Source organism: Bidens hawaiensis, unplaced genomic scaffold (assembly GCF_021521415.1).
Source record: "Bidens hawaiensis isolate Kalapana, Puna unplaced genomic scaffold, B.hawaiensis_p1.1 tig00017043_1, whole genome shotgun sequence".
NCBI classification, from domain to species: domain Eukaryota; kingdom Viridiplantae; phylum Streptophyta; class Magnoliopsida; order Asterales; family Asteraceae; genus Bidens; species Bidens hawaiensis.
The window spans coordinates 253,450-274,274 of record NW_027492580.1 but is presented as its reverse complement, the minus strand read 5'-3'; the positions used below and the strand labels follow the sequence as shown (position 1 = coordinate 274,274).

General features: G+C 33.0%; 1 protein-coding gene across 1 annotated transcript; it reads left to right on the top strand.

Moving 5' to 3' along the window:
• Window positions 1-249: 249 nt before the first annotated feature.
• On the top strand, window positions 250-8,914 carry LOC143552891 (cellulose synthase A catalytic subunit 5 [UDP-forming]-like). Its single transcript, XM_077043006.1, has 14 exons — window positions 250-556; window positions 2,070-2,265; window positions 2,345-2,550; window positions 2,724-2,832; window positions 2,926-3,103; window positions 4,032-4,298; window positions 4,792-5,137; window positions 5,639-5,776; window positions 5,882-6,007; window positions 6,106-6,318; window positions 6,405-6,690; window positions 6,785-6,981; window positions 7,328-7,678; window positions 8,072-8,914. The coding sequence occupies exons 1-14, from the start codon at window positions 476-478 to the stop codon at window positions 8,651-8,653; spliced, it is 3,276 nt and encodes a 1,091-aa protein (XP_076899121.1). The 5' UTR covers window positions 250-475; the 3' UTR covers window positions 8,654-8,914.
• The last annotated feature ends 11,911 nt before the right edge of the window (window positions 8,915-20,825 follow it).

Genomic DNA, 20,825 nt, shown 5'->3' with positions numbered 1-20,825 from the left:
GTCGGACCCTCCAAGAACCACCGTACACGGTGGGTCCCACTTTCATCTCATATTACAACTCATACTCTTTAACTCTTTTTTACTTTCTCTCTCTACTATCATCTTCTTTATTACACTTTCTCTCTCTACAAATTATTCAACACAAACCCCATTTTAAAGCCTTGATTTTTAACATTTTTTAAACATTTTTTCAATATTTTTTTAATTTATTTAATTATTTTTTAATAAAATAATTAATTTCCCAACTGGGTTCTTAATATCTCAATCAAGAAAGGAATCAAACCTACCAATTGATTATTATTTTATTAAAATCTTTTGTGGGTTATTTATATATTTATATATATAAACGTGGTTTGTTTTAGTTTTAGAGAGAGAAAGCCCTCTACTTTCTTGATGGGTATCTCTCAAGTGTGTGTTGCTTGAAGGTGTTTTATGTGTTAAGTTAGTGTGTGTGTGTGTGTGGATTTGAGGTTTAATGGATACCAAAGGCAGGCTTGTGGCAGGTTCGCATAATAGGAATGAGTTTGTTTTAATCAATGCTGATGAAGTTGGAAGAGTAAGTTTGATTCCATGATATTAGTCTTTGGTTATCTGAAGTGGGATTTGAATCTTGATTCATTTTGTTGGTTAATTTGCAAAATCTTGAGTTTAAGCTGAAATTTGTGTATTTGGGATGTTGACTTGTTTTAAATCTTGAATTTAAGCTGAAATTTGTGCAATTGGGATTCAAATCTTGATTAAATTTTACTCCTTGATTTGGAAAATCTTGAATTTAAGCCGAAATTTGTGTATTTGGGATGTTGACTTGTTCTAAATCTTGATTCAATTTTGTTAAATCTTGAATTTAAGCTGAAATTTGTGCATTGGGTATGACTGGTTTTGAATCTTGATTCAGTTTTGTTGGTTAATTTGCAAAATCTTGGACTTTTTAGCTGAAATTTGTGCAATTGGGATTCAAATCTTGATTAAAGTTTGCTGCTTGATTTTGCATAAGCTTGAATTTAAGCTGGAATTTGTGCATTTGGGATTCGAATCTTGATTAAAGTTTGCTGCTTGATTTGCAAAATCTTGAATTTAAGCTGAAATTTGTGCATTTGGGATTGCTGGTTTTGAATCTTGATTCAGTTTTGTTGATTAATTCGGAAAATCTTGGATTTTTAAGGTGAAATTAGTGCATTTGGATGTTGACTAGTTTCAAATCTTGATTAAATTTTGCTGCTTGATTTGCTAAATCTTGAATTTAAGCTAGTATTTGTGCATTTGGAATTGTAGGTTTTGAATCTTGATTCAGTTTTGTTGGTTAATTTGCAAAATCTTGGATTTTTAAGCTGAAATTTGTGCAATTAGGATTCAAATCTTTATTAAAGTTTGCTGCTTGATTTGCAAAATCTTGAATTTAAGCTGAAATTTGTGCAACTGGGATTCAAATCTTGATTAAATTTTGCTGTTTTATTTGCAAAATCTTGAATTTGAGCTGAAATTTGTGCAATTGGGATTCAAATCTTGATTAAATTTTGCTGCTTTATTTGCAAAATCTTGAATTTGAGCTGAAATTTGTGCATTTGGGATTGCTGGTTTTGGAATCTTGATTCAATTTTTTGTTGCTTGATTTGGAAAATCTTGAATTGTTAAGCTGTGCATTTGGGATGTTGACTTGTTTTAAATCTTGATTCATTTTTGTTAAATCTTGAATTGTTGAGCTTAAATTTGTGCATTGGGTAGGACTGATTTTGAAATCTTGATTCAATTTTGTTGCTTGACTTGCAAAATCTTGAATTTAACTTAAATTTGTGCATTTGAGATTCTTGGTTTCAAGTTTTTGCAGTCACTTACACCTTATTTTTGTATTTATTCCTGTCGGCGGGTTGAACTATGTTCAAGAAATTACCCTTTTGGATAAGAAACATTGCACATATGTTAGATTTGATGTGTATTTTAATAAAGGTTGTCACTTTGCTTGCTTGAAGCTCCATTTATATTAGATCTATGGCCTTAGTTGACTTTAGATGAAAACTTATTAATGGTATATGATATCTTGATCCGAAATTGACTTTAATTTCTTTAAACAGGTGACATCTGTAAAAGAATTAAGCGGGCAGATCTGTCAGATTTGTGGTGACGAAATCGAAATAACAGTTGACGGTGAGCCATTTGTTGCTTGCAACGAATGTGCTTTTCCAATATGTAGACCTTGCTATGAATACGAAAGACGAGAGGGTAATCAATCTTGCCCTCAATGCAAAACTCGGTTTAAACGGATCAAAGGTAGGAAAAATCGTCTCTTTATCGTCAAATTTTAGTCAAATTTCAAGATTGTGTAATTAATAAGTTGGATCGTGGTTAGGGAGTCCAAGAGTTGATGGTGATGAAGATGAAGAAGGATTTGATGATTTGGACCATGAGTTTGATCTTGCAAACGGTGTTCCCGAGTCGGTTCTTTCTTCACACCATAATATGGGGCGGGGCCCATATAGTGCCGGTTTTGCCGGTTCTGAGGTGGATGGCGCCACTCTAAAGCCCGAGATCCCTCTTCTTACTTATGGTCAAGAGGTATTGAACTATTACTATAATGGCATTATTTTCTTTGTAATACAAAAACCGTTAAAGGGTCGGGTCATTGGTCAAATCAAAGATTTATGATTTTTATGTATATGGTTAAAGTCAAATTTTTTTGAGTTTTTTGTTGGTTAATAGCTTAATATGACCATGTTTGTTTATTATAGGATGATGGGATATCGGCTGACAAGCATGCTTTAATCGTCCCACCATTTATGAATCGAGCAAAGCGTGTTCATCCCATGCCGTTTTCTGACACTGCTTCCACGGTTTCTTGTAAGTATTTGACTTATGCTAGTATAAAGTTTCAATTTTTTTTAACTTGTAGATTAATTTCTATATGTTTATCGTTGGATTTGTACGTTTTAGTGCCACCTCGACCCATGGATCCTAAGAAAGATTTGGCGGTTTACGGGTACGGAACCGTTGCATGGAAAGATAGAATGGAGGAATGGAGAAGAAGGCAAAATGATAAACTACAAATGGTTAAACATCAAGGTGATGGTGGTCATAATGATGGAGATGTTGACGATCCCGATATACCAAAGTAAGTGCATTTTTTCAGTATGATTTTGTTATAACTAGTGCTCGTTAATTTAATCCTCTAACGTTTTGATAGAGTCGTTTAAAAAACAAGTTGCTTTAGCTGAAAGCGACTTCATGATCATTGCGTTTAATAATTTGTTAGATTCCTCTTATCTCACGACAATTGCAACTTTTGTGACACGTGTGTTGATTGATATGATTACAAATTATTATGTTATTGCTTTTGTTCTTTATGATTGTGGTATTTTATATATGCTAGCAACTTAAAGTAAACTATGTCCCGAGTCAAATGTTTGACTAAAGTTTAGGGGCCCACAATACATATGCATATGTATATACGGGCTTACGATCAAGTTACAAACATGTGAAGCAAATTGATTCACTAATTTTGTAACTTTGATTCACATCATTACATATTTTAGCAAATTTGTAAATTGTAAAGTTATGAATAATGTTACAAGATTGATGAGTTGGTTTGCTTTTGATGAATGTTTGCTTTCTCATTTAATCCTCACTCCATATATATGTGCGTCTATATGTGTGTGTGTGTATATATATATGTATATATGCATGTATATGTATGTGTGTGTATTAGTTTTGCTTCTCACGAATGTTTACTGTCTCATTTAACCCTCACTCCATATATATGTGCATCTATACGTGTATATATATATACATGTATGTATGTATATGTATGTGTGTATATTAGATTGCTTCTCATGAATGTCTACTGTCTCATTTAATCCCCACTCCGTATATATGTGCGTCTATATGTGTGTGTATATCTGTATACATACATATATGTATGTATATGTGTATGTATGTATGTATATGTTTGTGTGTGTATATATGTATTAAAGTTGCAAGCTTTTAGTAGGATGCCATTTATTTAAATCTATAGAAACTTATTATATGTTATATATGCATAGGATGGATGAGGGAAGGCAACCACTTTCAAGAAAGTTACCGATTCCTTCAAGCAAGATAAATCCATACCGAATGGTGATATTGATTCGTATGGTGATCCTTGGTCTCTTTTTCCACTATAGAATCCTACACCCCGTTAACGATGCATACGCCTTGTGGCTCATATCGGTTATTTGTGAGATTTGGTTCGCGGTATCATGGATATTTGACCAATTCCCAAAATGGTTCCCGATTGAACGTGAAACATACTTAGACCGATTGTCACTAAGGTATGTGGGTCTACCTCCTAATGGTCAAATAGCTAAGATTGAAATATTACTAATGGAAATGAGATTAGGAAAGGCTTAAAACCTTGCAAAGCATTTGTATTTAATTTTTTAGTGATCATTGAAATAATATGGTTTTTTGTTTATAATCTTATTTAAAAGTTAAAACATTAGATATTATTTAACAGTTCAAATGAACAATGTTTAAAAAATAAGTTCAATGAATTGAGCAGATTAAAAGTTTAAAACTCTTCTAAAATGTCTAAAAGAACACTTAAAATCTACTAAATCATTTTATATCGAAAAATTGGATTGCCATTGTAAAAAAATATAGATTTTACAGTTTTTAACCAGACTTAAAACCGTAACTATTTTTTAATATCAACAAAAGAAAAGACCTAAATAATTTGTGGTCCGGTCCAACCCGACCCGCCCTTTTCCACTTTTACTTATTTATCTGTTTTATAGATTAAATTTATTTGAAAATTTGTATCAGGTATGAAAAAGAGGGAAAACCATCTGAATTAGCTCCGGTAGACGTTTTTGTGAGTACGGTGGACCCAATGAAAGAACCGCCACTAATTACCGCCAACACGGTGCTATCTATCCTGGCGGTGGATTATCCGGTGGACAAGGTGGCTTGTTACGTCTCTGATGATGGTGCTGCCATGCTTACATTTGAAGCGCTCTCAGAAACATCTGAATTCGCACGAAAGTGGGTCCCGTTTTGCAAGAAGTTTAACATAGAACCGCGAGCTCCCGAGTGGTATTTTGCTGAAAAAGTTGATTATCTTAAAGATAAAGTACACCCCTCGTTTGTCCGGGAACGCCGTGCCATGAAAGTAAGAATATATTTAACTTTTTTGGTCAAAGATATTGACTTTATATTGATTGACTTGCAAAAACAGAAATTAAAAACTACATTTTCTTGTATGCACATAAAAGACCATTTTTTGTCCAATTTGATCATTCTTTTGTATCTTTTTAACAGAAAGTCAAATACTTGGTCAAAAGGTTAACCATTTTTGCTATTTCTTTTTTATTTTATTTATTTTCTTTTATTTTTTTGCTATGGTGATGGACATGTACTAATTTAAGCCTATTGAAACACGGAGGGAATATAAAGATTTTAAAATAGGATTAAAAAAAACCATTTTTAAGGACGTTAAGGCAACACATGTATAAAAAAAGACCTTTTTTTTAGAATTTGATCATTCTTTTGCATCTTTGTAACAAAAAGTCAAATACTTGGTCAAAAGGTTGACCATTTAAGCTTCTTTTTTTCTTGCTTTGGTGATTGGTATGCATTTACTATAAACTCATTGAAACTTATTGAAATACAGAGAGAATATGAAGATTTTAAGGTAAGAATAAACGGGCTCGTAACAATGGCACAGAAGGTTCCAGAAGAAGGATGGACAATGCAAGACGGTACTCCATGGCCCGGGAATGATGTTAGGGATCATCCCGGAATGATTCAGGTAAAGACATAATTTGCCAACTTTTTGGAATGATTTTAATATAATTTAACATTAATATTGTTCTTTTGACTTATTATTATTATTGTTATTTTTTTATGAAAATAGGTTTTTCTTGGAAATAATGGTGTCCATGACATAGAAGGAAACGAGTTACCGCGTCTCGTTTATGTTTCTCGTGAAAAGAGGCCCGGATTTGATCACCACAAGAAAGCCGGTGCCATGAATGCTTTGGTATGAGTTTTTCTTGATTCTTGCTATTTATTTTGTGTTTTTACATTTTTAAAATTCATTTTCGCGTAAAGCTTCTAACTTTTGTGTTATTTTTGAAGATTCGAGTGTCGGCCGTCATTTCAAATGCACCTTATATGCTTAATGTCGATTGTGATCACTACATAAACAATAGTAAAGCACTAAGAGAATCTATGTGTTTCTTGATGGACCCCACATCGGGAAAGAAGATTTGTTACGTTCAGTTTCCTCAAAGATTCGACGGGATCGATCGTCACGATCGATACTCAAATCGCAATATTGTGTTCTTCGATGTAAGATTTGATGGGACCGAAGTATTTGACTTTTTTAAGTCAATCTTCATAATAAGTAATAATTTTTATTTTTGTTTTGTGTTTAGATTAATATGAAAGGTCTTGATGGGATTCAAGGGCCGATATACGTTGGAACGGGTTGCGTGTTTAGGAGACAAGCTTTGTACGGTTACGATGCCCCGCCTAAGAAAAAAGCACCCGGGAAAACGTGCAATTGCTTGCCTAAATGGTTGTTTTGTTGTTGTTCGTCAAGAAAGAAGAAAGCCAAAGGAAAGTCAAAGGATAAAAAGGAAAAGTCAACACGAGGCAAGAAGAACAAAGACCCTCCCAAACAAGTACACGCGCTAGAAAATATCGAAGAAGGAATTGAAGGTACGCTCAATGTTTTATAAAGGGTACCCAAATTTTGTATATTTTTATTTTTGTAGTGTAAAATAAAATAATAAACATATATTTTTTTTTGTAGGAATAGATAGTGAAAAGTCATCACTTATGCCTCAAATCAAGTTTGAGAAAAAATTCGGTCAATCTCCCGTGTTTATCGCTTCGACGCTTTTGGAAGATGGAGGCGTTCCTCCGGGTGCCACGTCAGCGTCACTGTTGAAAGAAGCCATTCATGTTATAAGTTGTGGTTATGAAGATAAAACCGAATGGGGTAAAGAGGTGTGCGAAATAAACAAGAATAAGTTAAATTTTTAAGTTGTTTAGTTCATTGGTCATTTTCGTATTGTGGGTCATATTTCTGTACTATAAGGAGAAAGAAACGGGACACACAAACCTAAACGAATTTAACTGAACGAACGTAAACGAATGAGACATGTGTTCATGTTCCCTTTGTTAAACTAAATAAACAAAAACATTTGTTCATGGTCCTTCATTTATTAAATAAACGTACATTTAGCCAAACAGTTCACTGAACCTTCGGTTTGTCTATAGATATAATATCAACTATGTTATTTATGATATAATTATGAAATTATGAATAACTATTTATTATTTGAAAAAATAGGTCGGATGGATTTATGGTTCGGTTACAGAGGATATCTTAACGGGCTTCAAGATGCATTGTCACGGGTGGAGATCGGTTTATTGCATTCCAAAGAGGCCTGCATTTAAGGGTTCGGCTCCTATTAATCTTTCGGACCGTCTTCACCAAGTTCTTCGGTGGGCCCTTGGGTCAGTTGAAATCTTGTTTAGCAAACATTGCCCGATTTGGTATGGTTATGGGTGCGGTTTGAAACCGTTGGAACGGTTTTCGTATATAAACTCGGTTGTTTATCCATTGACATCGGTTCCGTTGCTTGCTTATTGTACACTTCCAGCTATTTGTCTTCTCACCGGGAAGTTTATTGTCCCTGAGGTAAGAAAAAGTTTCAACTTTAATAATGTATATGGTTAGAGTCCGTTTTGACCCGACCAATTTGATGTTTTTATAAACTTGCCTGTTTTGACCCGAACCCAGTTTGACTGAACCCGCTCGGTTTTAATCCCATGTCGGTTTTTGGGGGCACAAAAACTTTAGTATGTAAGTAGTGATAATATTAGTCCTTTTAAGAAGATGATATAATATTTCTTTTTGGTTTACAATTTTTATTTTAAGCTCTTTTGGCGCGTTAGGATTAAGCGTGACAATGTGTGAACCGACCTATATATATGTAAAACGGGTTGAAACGGGCCACCTATGCATTATTATTAGTTACAACAAACTCTTTAACTGATCTTAATGCTGACGAGATTATTATGTCGTTTACAGATAAGTAATTACGCCAGCATTCTCTTCATGCTCATGTTTTTGTCGATCGCGGTTACAAGTATTTTAGAAATCCAATGGGGCGGTGTTGGGATCGACGATCTATGGAGAAACGAGCAGTTTTGGGTTATCGGTGGCGTTTCGTCTCATCTTTTCGCGCTATTCCAAGGTCTCCTAAAAGTCTTAGCCGGAGTCAACACAAACTTTACCGTCACATCAAAAGCCGGTGACGACGGTGACTTTTCAGAGCTTTATTTATTCAAATGGACCACCTTATTACTCCCGCCATTAACCCTTTTAATCATCAACATAATCGGTGTGATTGTGGGCATATCCGATGCCATTAGCAACGGGTACGAGTCGTGGGGCCCGCTCTTCGGGAGACTGTTTTTCGCTATATGGGTGATTTTACATCTTTACCCTTTCCTTAAAGGTATGATGGGGAAACAAAACAGTGTTCCGACTATTCTCATTGTGTGGTCTATTTTGTTGGCCTCGATTTTCTCGCTTTTGTGGGTCCGGATCAACCCGTTTTTGGAACGAGGTGGGATTGTTTTAGAAGTTTGCGGGTTGGATTGTGACTGAGGAATACGATAACCGAAGAGTAGACACGAAACAGATGATGAAAGTGGAATGTTTTTATCAGTGAATGTGTGTAGATACAAAAGGGTTGGAGCCTAATGAGTGATTTTAAAAAAGTTTTTTTTTTTAATTTGATCATTATTGATTCTTTTGAATTTGGGTAATTTTTGTGGGATAGACTTCAAGAATGATGAATCTGTCTGTATAATCCCAGGAAGAACATAAAGTTTAGTCATTTTGGTATAATTTAATATTGTTGTTTCTTAGTAAGGCATGTGTGTTCTTGAGTCTTGATTAAGTTTTGATTTCAGGCCATTAAGCTTATGAATTTATTTAGCCAGGCATGAGCGTGAGTGGGCTCGAGCCAAGACTCGTTTTGACTTATGAAAGCTTGAGTTCGGCTCATGAATCGTTATTTTTTAAAATCGAGTTTGGCTCGTTTATTATTGTTTTTTAAATTTATGCACAGTTTTAATTATAGGATTAAAATCATGTGAGAACTATTTTGAAATTAAGAACTTTAAGATTTGGAAAAAAAAAACTCATTTTAAAAAAAATAATAAAACAAATAAAAAAAAGCAAAAATAAAAAAAGTTTTTTTATTTTTCCGTTCCGGTTTCAATTTTTTTTTTAAATATCGGTTTAGTAAAATTATACATATATGTATAGTACATATTCTTTTAATTTTATACAAGTTATTTTTTGTACACATATTTACAATTAAGATAAATGATAATGTATATGTGTACATTATGTAAATGAAGATTAAATAAAATATACATATGTGTATAATTAAGGTGCTTTTTTTAAATTGTGATGAAAAATAAACTTTTTTGGTTTTTTTACTTGTTAAAAATTTTCGTTTTTTTTAAGTTTTTAAAGGGTTCTTTTGTACCTCAAAATGATTCTTAAAGTTCTCAATTCTTAAAGGGTTATCTTAGGATTTTCACCATATATATATATATATATATATCCTTTTAAAAAGAGAATTAAAGAACTAGTAAATAATTATTTTTAACTATTTTAAAAAAAATATATTGTGATTTTTTTTTCTTTCCTCCTAATAATAAGATGATATTGATACTTAAAAAAATAAATAAAATAAAAATAAAAAAACTTGTTGGTGTAGTGCATATGTGCACTAATGCCTATTGCATATATACAATAATGTTTTATTGCATATAATACAACATAATTGCATTTACAATACACACTATTGAATATATGCAAATACAACACTAATAATTGTATGTAATACACATAATCGCATATATGTAATACAACACTAATGCACATATGCACTATGTCGATTTTTTTTTTATTTTTGTATATAATATAACACTATTGTACATATACAATACAAACAATTTTATATATGCAAGTCAACACTATTGCACATATAAAAATACACACTAGTGCACATATGCATTAAGAAAAAGTCGACGTATTGCATATATGCATTACAACGTTTTTTTTTGTTTTTATATTTTTTTTGATGAAGAATTACAACATATAAGAAAGATGAAAGAAAAAAAAATTAAAATTTTTTTTAATAAAATTAAAAATACTTTATTATTAGTTCTCTAGTTCTCTCTCTAAGTAGGAGTTCTCTCTTGATCATTTCCCTATATATATATATATATATATATATATATATATATATATATATATATATATATCTTACTACTCTAATAAAAGACTACTATATATTGTCACTTGTCAACCTCTTATCACTCCTCACCTTTTTTAACCCATATTCACTAAAATGGTAATATTTTGGATCAACCCGTCCAACTAATGTTATCAGAATATGTATATTATTTAATCAATTTGTTTCCCCCTTCCAAATAAAAAAACCCTACGCTGCATACACTCAATCAGACGCCTCTTCCCTTCGCTGCCAATCTGCCATTACTTCGTTGTTTTCTCCCTTATCTGATTAAACCTACGAGACCGTTCATCTCCACCCCTGCAATCGTTCATCTCCACCGTTGCTTCAGACTGTTCCATTGTCACTTACTTTTAGGTAATTTTACAATTCCATGCTTTAGGACTGTTGGTGCCTACCAATCATGGGGTGGGATAAAAACAAAAGAAAGAGACATTTGAAATTGATTTGGTGGTGTTATCTAAATGTTTGGTTGATGTTGATTGTTATTGAATATGTATATAGTTTAGTTGTCACTTTTTAATTAATATATTATCAAGTGATAAACAACATATATTATATTGTAATTGCAATTTTAATGTAATAGTAAGATGTTATATTGGTAAGTGGTTATTCACTATCTTTTCAACTAATTTTTAATTTTTTTTCATGATTTATTATGCAGGTAATGACTCCAAATTCAGAAAGTATTACAATCGATACACCTATTGTTGATGCTCTACATCACATGCACGATAGAAAGTTTTTACATCTTTCTGTTGTCTATGGAGGTAAAGACATTGTTGTATGTTTCATTTTGTACATTTCATATAAACATTATACATATATGTTGTATATCTAAATTACATTTGGTTGGTGTAGATGGAGTTACTATTGCCATTATTGATGTCCTCCACATCGCTCACGATGCAATAACCATAGTCTCTTGCTGCATCATGGTATCACTTGGATTTCTTTTGTTTTTTTTTTAATTTTGAAAAATATTGCAGCACGGTTCGTGTACCTGTGTTCCTGGGTTGGTAGGTCCAGCTAACCCAAAGACGACCCGAAAGCTTATTATATTTTCAGATTCAATAGTCGACAAAATATTGTTTTGAATGTTTTTTCTAAAAATTGTTTCACGATTCGTGTATTTGTGTTCTTGGATTGGTAGGTCCAACTAACCCGAAAACGACCCAAAACCAAATTATATCGTACACATGAACTAAACACGACATTCGTATTTGTTGGTTATTTTCTATTTTGCACCAAGATTCTATAACAAGTTTTGGCTTCTTTTGAACAAAAGTTTTGACTTTTTAATATATTTTCAGATTCAATAGCCGCGTAATATGTATTACGATTCCGAAAAGATGACCAAATAACTCCAGATGATGGTAATTGATGCAACTTTACTATATTAACCTTTCAAAACTAAAACATAATCGGCACCAAGGTATCACTTGGATTTCTTTTGTTTTCTTTACTTTTTTTTCCTTATTAAATATTGCAGCATGGTTCGTGTACTTAGGTTGGTAGGTCCAGCTAACCCAAAGACCACCTGAAACTTTATTATAATTTCAGATTGAATTACCGACAAAATATTGTTTTGAATGTTTTTTTTAAATTGTTTCACGGTTCGTGTACTCGTGTTCTTGGGTTCGTAGGTCTATCTAACCCTAACACGGCCCGAAACCAAATTATATCGTACACATGAACTGAACACGATATTCACGTTTTTTGGTTATTTTCTGTTTTGCACCAAGATTCTATAACAAGTTTTGGCTTCTTTTGAACAAAAGTTTTGACTTTTTAATATATTTTTTTTGATAGTTTCATGGATACATTATTATTTATCTAGGGTTGGTATATACATGAAGAACCTTATTTTTTACATGAAAGAGTTATAAGCAGACCTGTATGTTACCTTATCTAGAGTTACAAGCAAACATGGACTAAAGATTTTGATTTTTGATAAACAATGAATACAGACCAATACAATCACAAATGTAGTGTACAAGAAAGATTTTACTTATTTATACCATATTTGTGTAATTTTAGTTATGTAATTTATGTAATTTTAATATGAATTGTAATTATATTAACAATATATGATCATTTTGTTGACTGTATTTCAATTAATGGCTAAAGTTTAAAATTTTAATCATTTATCCGTGTAATACACGGGCCTCAAACTAGTGTGTGTATATATATATATATATATGGAAATCGAATTGCTACAGTACACAATGAACAAGTAGTTCGGTTTGGTTCGTTTACGGCCATCCTATAACACAATGTATAAAAAATCGGTTGAAAAACAAAATGATCAAAGCCTATAATAACACAATATATAGAACTCTTTAATTTTTTACCTTTATATGGCAATATCACTCATAAAAAAAGATTACAAAAGCTTTCGTTATTATGGGAATAGATTTACATTCTATAAAATCTGTCAAAAATAAAATTGAGCAATAGATTGCATTACAAATCTTCATAAAGTGTGAAAATATGGAATTTCATTCATACATTTTTTTTTCCATATAGTATTAGATTGACATTCCGTATAAATACATAGACTTAATACTAAAACACATTCAATATTGTGTGGTAACATATAAACTTTAAAAACTAAACGGTTATGTTTGGGATTGGGTTTGAAAACATCTTATTGGTTTTTTCAAAAAGCCAATAAGTTAAATGGTGTTTGGCAATCACAAAAAAATCTTTTATTTTAGCTTTTTGAAAAAGTTAAAAAACAGTTTTTCAAAAGCCTCAAATCATGGTCTTTTCAAAATGGCTTTTTGAAAAGCCATAAGCACTTTTCAAACTCAATCCCAAACATGCTCTAAAACCACATTAATTTTTCGGCCAACAATTATTCAATAATATGAAAAAGAAAACAAAAGTCACTTGACGATTCTTTATCGCGTTGTTGCTTTTCTTTACTTTTTTTTATTTTCTTTTTGTTTTCGTAGATACCCGAAGCCTGACTAACCAAACCCGAAAAAACCCTAACCCGAATTACCTAAACCTGAAGAAATCGTGAGAGATATGGGTTGAGTTTCGGGTTTGAATTTAAAACTTTGAAACCCGAAGAACCCGACCTGAAAAACCTGAAAGCCGAAAAACAAACCCGAAGAACACCACTATTTTCAATTATATGCTATATCGGTTAGAAAAGTGATTTACTTGTACATCCTCCTGGACTAGGTGGAATCGGATGTTGCCTAAGAAAGTTAATATATTAGCATGGTGGGTCTATGAAGATAAATTTATGTAATCATGATTTGGGCATTCCTTCAATTTCGTATCGTTTTTCTCAAGACAAGCTGAGACGACAAGACGACTGGCATATGTTTGGAGATTGCAATACGGATGTTCAGATTTGGAATGTGGTGGCTCGTTTGGCTTGAGGTATCTTTTCCTTTGTCTTTGGTTGCTTCATATTTGGTTTTTTGGATCGATATTATTACCATTTGTAAAGAAATTGAATATGGATGTTATTCTCATGACTACGTGATGGATGATTTGGAAGCATAGAAACGACATGATGTTCGCTACAAGCCTAAAAAACGTGATTCTATCTTTGTTGATATTGTTAATTGTTCAATTTTATGATGGGCGTTATTCTCATGACTACTTGGTGGGTGATTTGGAAGCATAGAAACGACATGATCTTCACTACAAGCCAAAAGAACGTGATTCTATCTATGATGATATTGTTTAATTGTTCATTTTATGGTATTCAAGTCGTTATCCTAAAGCTAGAATATGTTTCGTTGATTGGTTAGAAAAAACCCATTTTTGGTAATGTAATTTAGATTTTTTTTTCTTTTAGCTGCTTGCTAATATGGGCATTATAAAGTTAGTTGTTGATACTGTTGTACATCGTACATGTGTGCAATTGGGAGAAAGAAACAAAAACAAAGGAATCAAATCCACCAAAATCCCGTAGATGCCGCCGATGATACATCGACCCATCGCCTCCAACCTTCTATGCATTCTACTATATAACCAACGCTTAGCCTATCCCAGCTTGCCCCATTTCCCCTCAAATCACCCTCTCAATGTCTGGTTATTGGTTTCGACTTTTCTGGCGAGTGAGGTAGCTAAAATAACTCCTTGTTTATATACATTTATAAGAACATGTTTCAAGAGTCTTTACAAAACACAACTAGTTAACTTTTTTGGTCTATATAAAAAATCTTCAATTGGTTGTCTTCTTCACGTTTTTGTTTAACAATGTTCACCTTTTTACTTATGTATAAACTTGCATACCATGTTTTGGTTTTGAACTGGTTTGGGTTGAAGCAGGTGCAGGTTGGAACAGGTTGGTTTAAAATAATTGCACAAAGATCATGACAAAAGCAATTTGATAAAAGTTTATGACTTTATGCGTATACCGTCACTTGTTGCGTACCTCATGGCGCATTCCAACACTGGTCCGGGCTTTGCTTGTATTAACACATGTTACATGTCTAATGTCGCCTAAGCAGTTAATGTGAAAATATATTGGATATAGGTAATTTTAATATTATTCAAAAGTCATATTATATAGCAATTTAACAACCAATCTGCGATCTTGACTGCATAGGATGTCGCGTTACGCGCATATCAATATTGCTTATGCTATTGATTTCATGTTAAGCGTCTGGTGAAATGTTACGTGCGTTTTGCCATACCAAGGTAGGGTTACACACGTACCGACACCGGTTACACGTTGGATACTTGTGTGCTGCCGCGCGCTAGGCGTTTGATGTCGGGTTATGCGCGCACTGAGACATGTTACGCGTCCGATGTTGCGTTAAGCGCCTACCGGTTACGCTTTTGATGTCGCATTATGTGTGAAACCGGGTTGTGTGTCTTTATAAAAATATTTTTTTTTAGTTGTAACTTGTATAATAATTTCAATTTACATGATTTGTGTTAGTTTATTTAATAAATTTATAAAGTTATATAATTGCCGGTTACGCATTTGAGGTCACATTATGTGTGAAACCGGGTTGTGCGTCTTTATAAAAGTATTGTTTTTTAGTTGTAAGTATAATAATTGTAATTTTCATGGTTTGTGTTAGTTTTATTTAATAAATTTATAAAGTTATATAATTACCGGTTACGCTTTTGAGGTCACAATGTGTGTGAAACCGGGTTGTGTGTCTTTATAAAAATGTTTTTTTAGTTGTAAGTATTATAATTAGCAATTTACATGGTTTGTGTTAGTTTTATTTAATAAATTTATAAAGTTATATAATTACCGGTTACGCGCTTGAGGTCACATTATGTGTGAAACAGGGTTGTGCGTCTTTATAAAAATATTGTTTTTTAGTTGCAAGTATTATAATTGTAATTTTCATGGTTTGTGTTAGTTTTATTCAATAAATTTATAAAGTTATATAATTCATTTACAAAGTTAACATTGATACTATTGCAGGGGTGTTCTAAGTGCTACTCGTTTCAAGGAACGTAATGAGTATTTGGTTATGGCATGGGGGGCTACGTGTGTGAGCCTCGCTTACATGATCGAAAACATTCCAGAGGAGAGTTTGAAGGCGAACCCACCTGCTGATGATTATGAGGGCATCATGCATGTTGTTGCCATTTTAATGGCATTGTCTGTAGCTTCCTGGCTGATATTGTATCACATATATGACAATGTCGACAGTCACCGCCACCATCACTAGGTTGTTCGGTCTTTACTTGGCACCTGCTATCTCACAGCCTTTGTTTCACTAGGGATTACATTCTTGACTCTTTTTTCTCCTGGCCCCATACTCTTGTTGCATTGTGTGGTCCTGCTGCTGTAGCTTTTATTATTTTAGTCATTGGTTTAGCATCTTCGGCACCTTCGTGATTCTAGTATCCAAGCTCTAGAGAATTGTTAAAAATAAAATGTTGGGTGTTTTTTAAAGAAAAGGTATATATGATTGAATTTCTATTATGTTAGAATGTTATAAATATTATCTCTTTAGATCATGTATAGCGAGAATTAACCCACTGACATATCACCTAAAGTTGGCGCTTCATACTATTAGATACAAAAAAAGGTGTTGTCAAAAAATAAATGCCAAAGCAATGTTGGTGTTACGACTTACGAGTTAGTTGTGTGGCTAGGTCTATCTTTAACCAACCTAACCATTCAATCTGAATATATTTAATTAATATTGATATATTGATTGTGAATATCAATATGAAAGCCACTATTAATAACATTTCAATTGATGTAGTATGTTGAGATAAGTTAGGAAGAGAAACTGAAGCTAAAAAGTTAAAAAAATGTCTCCTGTTATGGCACTAATTCCAATATCCAAACCTCTTTGTCGATTCATAAGTATAATAAACGGGGATGGTGGGTTTGATATTATCAATAACCAAAACCGACCCGTATCTGGCGGTTTTCAAAAATCATTAAACCGACCCACAGGTTATAGCGGTTATCGGTTAAAATCGGTTCGGTTATGCCGGTTATGGTTCGGTTTTTGGTTAACAACGGTTAATTTGCTCACCCCTAGTTACGAATTAGTCATGTGGCTAGGTCTATCTTTAACCAACCAAACCATTCAATCACAACTTTTGTAGAGAAAAACCGGTTTAAAAAAGTATTTTGTCCTTAAGTGATTAAACTCATTTGAGAGTTTGGTTATAGTTAGTGAATGTCTTTTCGCCTGAGAGTTTAGTTATAGTTAGTGAATGTCCTTTTGCTATGTAGACTGTGCAAGTGATATTACAATACTTTTTCTAGTTAAAACCAAGTTTATAGCTTGCGGAGAAGGAAACAATATCAAATCAATTTTGGTATTAGATTATGTGTTGGAACTTTATTTGTCTGGCTGGTATGTTGTGTTACACGTTTATAACATATTGATCAAAATGAAAGAGTTAAAAATTGTAGTGTTAAACAAAAGCTACACTGACAGACACCGAACGAATTCGCGTCGTTGTATCACCTCAACACGGCGGGTTTTTATACCTAACTTAGGTGAATGTGGATGGTCGTTGTCGATAGTTTTCCTATGATTTGAAGCATAAACATGTTTCATTAAATCACAACACCTACATCTGATCTAGCTAGGAAGATCAACGTTAACATTAAAAGCATGTGCACTTAACAAAGCACAAACCTTTTAAGGAATCTAAATTCAGGAGCAAGAGTCTATTTATTTAAAACAATAGCATATGTTCAACATGTCGATCGAAACTGGAAAGCACAATTTAATTAAACGAAAGCAGTATACATGGATATGTAGCTTGAAACGTCAAGGTGATGAGCTTCCAAATGGCATCAAATACGTATAGAGAGGATGATGATAGGTGTTATGATCTTGTTGGATGAGTGGGTTTCTTGTTTTTTGGTTGATGTACATCAAATAGGTAATAAGGTGATATGAAATTTCCATGCAAAGGGAAACATATATCACTATATTCCAAGTCCAAGCTGGTAGGTGTCACACCCCGACCAAAGGCAAAACATGCGTGGGTGCAACTTGATTGGACAAATACACAAGACACTATTAAAGTGAAAATATTTAATCAACTCATTTATGTCACAAATCAATAAATAACACATCTTGGTCATACAAACAAATTGAACAATCAAGTAAACAAATATATTGTTCGTTTTACTAATATCCTAATAGTCTTGGTAACGTTTTCCGACAAGTCCTCAAGTCGATAAAAGTCAAACCTGTAACAATGCATAAAATAATATTTTGTCAACACGTATGTTGATGAGCAATTTCATAGTTGAGCATATATAATATGAGCGAAATCCACAAACGTATATGAGACTATAAATAAAAGCATCAATCGTGGCATATAAAACATATGTAAATGAGGATGCTTTCTACTCGGTAACAACCGACATACTCGGATAATGAGGCCCTATTCTACTAGCACAAGGCTAAGTAGTTAGGGGAGTGTATGACCATACTTAATGAGGCTCAACAACATAAAAATAAACACTCGCGCACGTAAAGCATATGAGGCATATAACACACAAAAGAGCAAGTATTCCAAGTATCATATACCCTAAAATTTGTGGTTTGAGAAAAGTGTATAATAAATCATTCTTGTTTTGAATAAGTATGCATGTTACCCCCAAAACATAAAAGGGAAAACGGGAGATGAAATGTACTCACCTCGATTGACGAATGGAAAAATAATAAATGATCGAAATGTAGAAAGCTTGTGAACGAAACGAACGAATCCAACTTGAAAGCTAAATGAAAACGAATAAATAAAATATATTAATGAACTTGAACTTTAGTTGAAACTTCATTTGAAACATTGAACGAGAAGGTTCGGCTGTTAATCAGGTTATCGGTTAATTTGTTAACGATTAGGGACTCGTACTTAATTGATAATTTAAAATAAAATAATATTATTTTATTGGGGCTTTTAAATAACTAAACCAATATTAAAAGAGACAAGACGGGTTTTAAATTAAGGGTTCGGTTTTATAAAAATGAATTGATAATCAAGTTTATAATAATATTATTAATGATAATAATAATTCTAAAAGATATGTTGAATATATATATAGATATATAAGATAATGATGTTAATAATAATAACAATAATTATTTTTAATAAAACTAATATAGTATAATAATTATAACAATAATTATTATTAATAATACTAATGTTAATAGTTATAGAATAGAAATCTTGGTATTAGTTAAAGTGTTGTTGATAAAAATAATAATAATAATAATAAATAATATTGATAGTAAATAATGATACCATACTTTATGTTGGTTCGATTTCTAAACGAATTTACAAAATAAGTATAATAATATTATTGTTAATAAATAATGATAGAAATATAATTTTTAATAAATAATAATAATATGGTCTTTATTAATAATAATAACTAAAATATTTATAAGAATAATGATAATAATAATAATAATAATAATAATAATAATATTAATGATAAATAAATATAATAGTAAGTTATATGTAATAATACTGATAATAATCTTTACGTAGCGATATTAGTATTGATAGTAACAATAAATTTTATAGTATGAAAATATACTACCAAAACCGGCTAGGACGAGACCCGAACCCGAGACCTCTCGTTCAACAACTTATGTACAAATCAACCGAACCAAAATAACAATTGTTAATTTAAACCCATAAGAAAATAACATATATTCATTTCCCGGGTGTTCATCTTTTCCCCAAGCCAAACCAACTCCATACCCAAACTGACTCGTTTCAAAGTATATAACCAAATATATAACCGGTTATTAACTTTAAATCTTAAATTCGATATATGAAAATTAATAACACCGACACCCAAATTAATTTACCTATTAGGTGATCGTGAGGTCGTGGTTCTACACCGAGAAAAACCCGAGCCGAAACCGCCGGAGATTTGTGACCGCGGCCGGAGAGAGAGAGAGAGAGAGAGAGAGAGAGAGAGAGAAAGGAAAATGAGAGCCGAGGGAGACAGATAGAGAGAGACGGAAAGAGAGATAGAGAGAGAGAAGACGGTGCACGGCGGTACCGGTGGCCGGTTTTCCGGTCACCGGAAAAACGTGAATAGGGAGAGAGCTCGCCGGAATTTCGAGAGAAGAGAATGAGAAGGTGCTGGAGGTCGCGTCGGAGGTGTTTGGGGTTGGAAGCCGCGTCGTCGGAGTCGCCGGAAAAACGGCAAGGAGTTGGTGGTGGCGGCTGGGTGATTTGTTTGTGATGTTAAAGTTAGGTTTAGGGTTTTTGTGGTGGTGCGGTGGGAGGTGGTGGCCGGAGATGGCGTCGCCGGAGCTCGCCGGAATCGACGTCGCCGGAAAACGGCTCAAGGGAGGAAGTGGCGGCTGGGATAATAATATGGTTAGGGTTAGGGTTGTTAGTTTATATTGGTGGGTATAAAAGTTACATATTTGGTCCCTCAAGTTTCAATAATGGTTTAATACGAGCTTAAAGGTTTCTAATGCTTATAACAACTTAACGAAAATTAATTTGAACCCCTTATGTTTTTCTTAACGACACTATAATGTGACAAACATCGTTTTATTTATGAGCGAGGTCAAAAATATTATTATATAATAATTAAATAAGTTTTAAAAATGTTGAGTCGATTTAAAAAAAAAGGAATAAAAGTTTACAAACTAATACAACGCGAGACTCAAATTTGACGGATGTCACAGTAGGGTTCTAGGGAAGACAATCACCCAAAGAGAGAAGTGCCATACATAAACAATTGCCCAATCATGGAAAGTAGATGGTCTCTTATCATGTGGTTGATCATCGAGATAGAAACATGTAACTATGAGCCTAAACATTACACACACAACCATGTACCCAATCCAGTTGAGCTCGGGGGGAAGGACTGTCACCATCAGAAGCGAGAAAGGAGCAAGAAATGCCGAGAAGCTACCAATAAACTTCAAAACGGTGTAAGTGATATTCCCCAGTGGTTGAGAGTGGAACACCAACAAAATCATAAATACTTGTACAACGGCATAAAATGCAACATAGCCAATGATTGTAAAGACTTTGTTTTATTCAAAAGCAGAA

Coding starts and splice junctions, on each gene's coding strand:
- LOC143552891 (XM_077043006.1), top strand. CDS start 476: ATGGATACCAAAGGCAGGCTTGTGGCAGGTTCGCATAATAGGAATGAG. Junction 2,551..2,723: donor TTCTTACTTATGGTCAAGAG/GTATTGAACTAT, acceptor TGTTTATTATAG/GATGATGGGATATCGGCTGA. Junction 6,691..6,784: donor TATCGAAGAAGGAATTGAAG/GTACGCTCAATG, acceptor TTTTTTTTGTAG/GAATAGATAGTGAAAAGTCA.